At 35.2% G+C, this 4006-nt stretch overlaps 1 protein-coding gene across 1 annotated transcript in view; it reads left to right on the top strand.

The window, feature by feature from the left end:
• LOC115236421 (proteoglycan Cow-like) overlaps window positions 1-2719 on the top strand; it is a 61105-nt gene extending 58386 nt beyond the window's left edge. Inside the window, exon 3 of the mRNA XM_029808861.1 lies at window positions 2621-2719. Within this exon, the coding sequence (XP_029664721.1) occupies window positions 2621-2691 (71 nt within the window). The 3' untranslated portion in view covers window positions 2692-2719. The remainder of the gene's footprint in view (window positions 1-2620) is intronic.
• The last annotated feature ends 1287 nt before the right edge of the window (window positions 2720-4006 follow it).

The raw sequence follows: 4006 nt of genomic DNA, 5'->3' as shown, positions 1-4006 counted from the left end.
GGAGGGGGTGGGGGTGATGGGGGACGTGCTCCCCCAACTGATTATCACTGTTGAAGTCACAACAAAAAGTTTTACCGAGAGATCCGATCATATTTGTCAAAATTCAGAAAAGACCTTATTCGAAATAATTACCCTTTTTTGGTCTATAACTTTTTTTTGGGCCTCCCTCAACTAAAAATGGTTATTTATATTTTTTTCTAAACATAAAAAGTCCGTAAAAAAATTTGCAGCCCATTTGCAGGTGGAGCCGTGGTTCTGAATAATTACCATAGATTAAAATGTAAAATCATCGTTTGTAATAAAAATATAAGTATATGGTAAAAGTATATAAATAAAGTAATAAAACAAAAGATACGATGAGATTCAAATGATAAAAATCAATTAACAAAGTAAGGAAGGCCAATTTGAGCCCAAACTTGAGGTATAAAAAATTATATTTTATTCAATCACTAAAAATGTAATATACATTAAAATCAAACGTTTCGACTCATTTCGAGTCCTCAATGAAATTAAAAAAGATTAATAAATGACAAAGTTTCGAGAGGCGGAGCGATACGGTGAGTGATATAGTACATAAAATGCAAACAGATTAAATTATATATCTTAGAACGCATATGATATGAGTGCATACAGAGTCTTATAATACAAGGAAGATGGTATGGTATGGTAAATGTTATGATCGGACTCATTAGCGCAGATTCTAGACTCACTTATATGTATAGCTATGTGATAGTTTATAATAAAATAAAGAGCGTTGCTGGTGCAAAACCATATTGATCGGTAAAGTAAAATGCTGATAGAAGCCGGAGGAGCGATGAAAAAACCGACGAGGACGGAAGAAGTGAGTCCGGTGCGAGAGCGAAATACAAATACAGATAGAGTGTAACGCCCGATAAATAAGTGGATGACTAAAAAATGTGTGACGAAAAAATGAATGTTATTACTAGTGAAGGCCAAAAAAAAAACAACAAAAGGACGTGTGGAGAACAAATACTTATGGGAGTAGAAGCGTTAATGGTTAAAACTGAGATGATTAAAAGGTCCAAATATCAAAATATACAAGTCAAGATGATAAAAGAAAACAAACTGATCTGTAAGACGACTCAGCGACGAATAGTGGGAAACACAAGAGGTATAAATACATGTCGACAAACTAAATTAAAAACGAAGAGATCAAAGACAAAGAAAAAGTGAGGGTTAGGAAAAAGTATGATGAAAACAAGGAAATCGGATTAGGTATATCTATTTATAATCGGAAAATAAGAGTGGTCAAGGAGATTCGTGTCTTCCTGTAAATTTATGCCATTTTTTGCTGCTTAATATGCAGCATTTCTGATATGCATCTCTTAACGTATGAGGGCTCCTCGTCTAAAATCTGAACGTTGTCCCAATCAAACTCATGTCCTGTAAGGCGATGGTCAGTGAATGAGAGGAAGAAGCTCTATTTATGTTTAAACGATGCTCTTTGATTCTAGTTGCTAATTGTCTACTGGTTTGCCCGATGTATGAGGCATTACATGTCTTACAGCAAATCTTATAGATCACATTGTTATGTTTCTCAGCTGGGAGAGGATTTTTATATGTTTTAATGATTTTGTTGCGTTTGTTTGGACAAACGTATGCAATGGATTTGCTTATGTCATTGATTATCGGCAACTACTTTTCAGTGACCTCTCTAACATAAGGCACCATGAAAAAAGAAGAAGCGGGATGAGGGGAGCTCGTAGGGGAGAAACTCACTTTTTTATGAATTAAATTTAATTCTATTACGGATGGTCGTGAAAATGAAATCTAAGGGGTAATCATTATTTAAAAACATATCAACAATCAGTCTCAAGTTTTTTTCGTGGAACTGTGGATGTGATAGTCGAAAAACTGGATCCACTAAGCCAAAGACTCTATTTTTATGGGGTGTTGCGAAAAATAATTAAGGAACCTTCCTGAAAAGGATGGCTTCCTATACCAGTCAAAGACGAACTTCCTCCCCACTAAATTGATAGAAAGATATAAAAAGTTGATGCTGTTGTTGTTGCTCTTTTCAATTATAAATTGTAATCTTTTATGGTAGGAATTAAAGAACGAAAGAATGCTAAAAAAGGGAAGAAGAAGCTGCGAGGATCATGTCATCTATATATCTGAAATACATAGGCAAAACAATATGAAGCCATGGCCCTCTCGTTTAAGTCCTGAAGAACGAGATCCGCCAGAACGGGAGATAGGAGGGAACCCATCGGAGTACCAAAAGTTTGTTTGTAAATCTCACCGTCAAACATGAGAAAGATTGAATTGAGTATGAGATGGACATCTGTAAGGAATTCTCTGTACGGGATGGACATGTTATTAGAAATAAAATGCCATCGCTTTCCAATGCTTTTTATCGCCAAATCGTTCGGAACGTTATTAAAAAGTGAGACTACATCCAGTGAAACAAGTTGATGATGTTCTTCTATGATTCTGGATCTTAGCTTCTCTACAAGGTCATAACTATTAGCGATGTGCTTGTGGGCCTTGGGAATGCTCTTGAAAATAATATTATCCAAGAAAGAAGCGAAATCATGTAGAGGGCTGTTAATGGATGAGATGATCATTCTAAGAGAAACATTTTCTTTGTGGATTTTAGGAAGACCGTACGCTTGCGGAAGAACGCCATCGCTCAGGAGTAGTGTTCTTGATTTCGCTGTGGATATGTAATTATTCTTCCTCTATCGCAATAATAAAGAACGAAAGTTAAAAAAGTATACTTAAAATGTATTTGTCACACACACACACACACACACACACACACACATATTACCAAACTTTATACATGTACATGTATATGTATATGTTTAAGTCCGAGGTTTGGCAATTTAACTCCGGATTGACGCTGCTGTACTGGAGTCATGCAGTGATGCAAATTTTACGTTTTGTGCCCGCTGCCAGCGCGTATGAAGGGGGTAGCGTACACAAAACGCGAAACTTGCATCACTGGAGTCATGTAAAGTTAAACCAAAAGTAAAGCAGCATATAATAGTTCACAGTTTTTTCAATGTTGGTCAAGCGAAGATCGAACAGCTGTTAATTTTTGCGAAGGATATTATCGCGTATTTTGTGTTTCTGTCAGTCATCGAGCAACAAGTGAATATTAAATTTTGCTGTAAATTAGGGAAAACTGCAACAGAACTTATGAAATGTTGAAAACTGTGTACGGTGATAACATCTTAAGTCGTACTAGTGTGTTTGAATGGTTTAAAAGTTTTAAAGATAGACGTGAGAATGTTCAAGATGACGCTAGAACCGGACGTTCGTCGATCTCTCTAAATGTAGATTCGGTCGCAAAAGTTCCGGAAATGGTACAAAAGATCGCCGAATGATTCTCCGACTAATGGCAGATGAGTTGAACATCAATAAGGAGACGATTCGACAAAATTTATATGAAGATTTGGAAAAAAGATAGTTGGTTCTTGTTGCATAACAATGCTCCTTTCCATTCTACACTAATTGTGGTCATTTCTCATGAAACACAGCGTTGTTGAGATCAAGCACCCAGCCTATTCATTTGACTTGGCACTAGCAAACTTTCTTTTTCTTTTCTGAAGTGAAAACTGTTCTCAAAGAGGAACGGTTCCAGGGCGTAAAAGATATTAAGAAAAATGTAACCGCCGAATTAAAAGCAATTTCTTCGAACGCTTTTGCAGATTGTTTTCAAAAACTTTTAGAAGGTTGCAATAAGTGCATTAAAGTAAATGGAGATTACTATGAATACGTATCAAACATTTTTCATGTTACTTAAATTGTGTTTCTTTTTATTGTCCAATCCGGGAATTAAATTGCCAAATCTTGTATATGCATACCCTAAAAAATAACTTTTAAAAAAATTTTTCCTTGAAAAATAATTTTCATACAAAATAAAAAACTAAAATACGGTTTTCCTCTAAGTGAATGAATTTATAAGTACAATTAAATTGAGCTACTTTACATATATTATGTATACTGACAAACGGATTAATAAGTTAAAGCGATTAAA

This window comes from Formica exsecta, unplaced genomic scaffold (genome assembly GCF_003651465.1).
Source record: "Formica exsecta isolate Colony F162 unplaced genomic scaffold, ASM365146v1 scaffold247, whole genome shotgun sequence".
NCBI classification, from domain to species: Eukaryota; Metazoa; Arthropoda; class Insecta; order Hymenoptera; family Formicidae; genus Formica; species Formica exsecta.
Note: the sequence above shows the minus strand (reverse complement) of the source record. Positions and strands in the feature narration are given on the sequence as shown.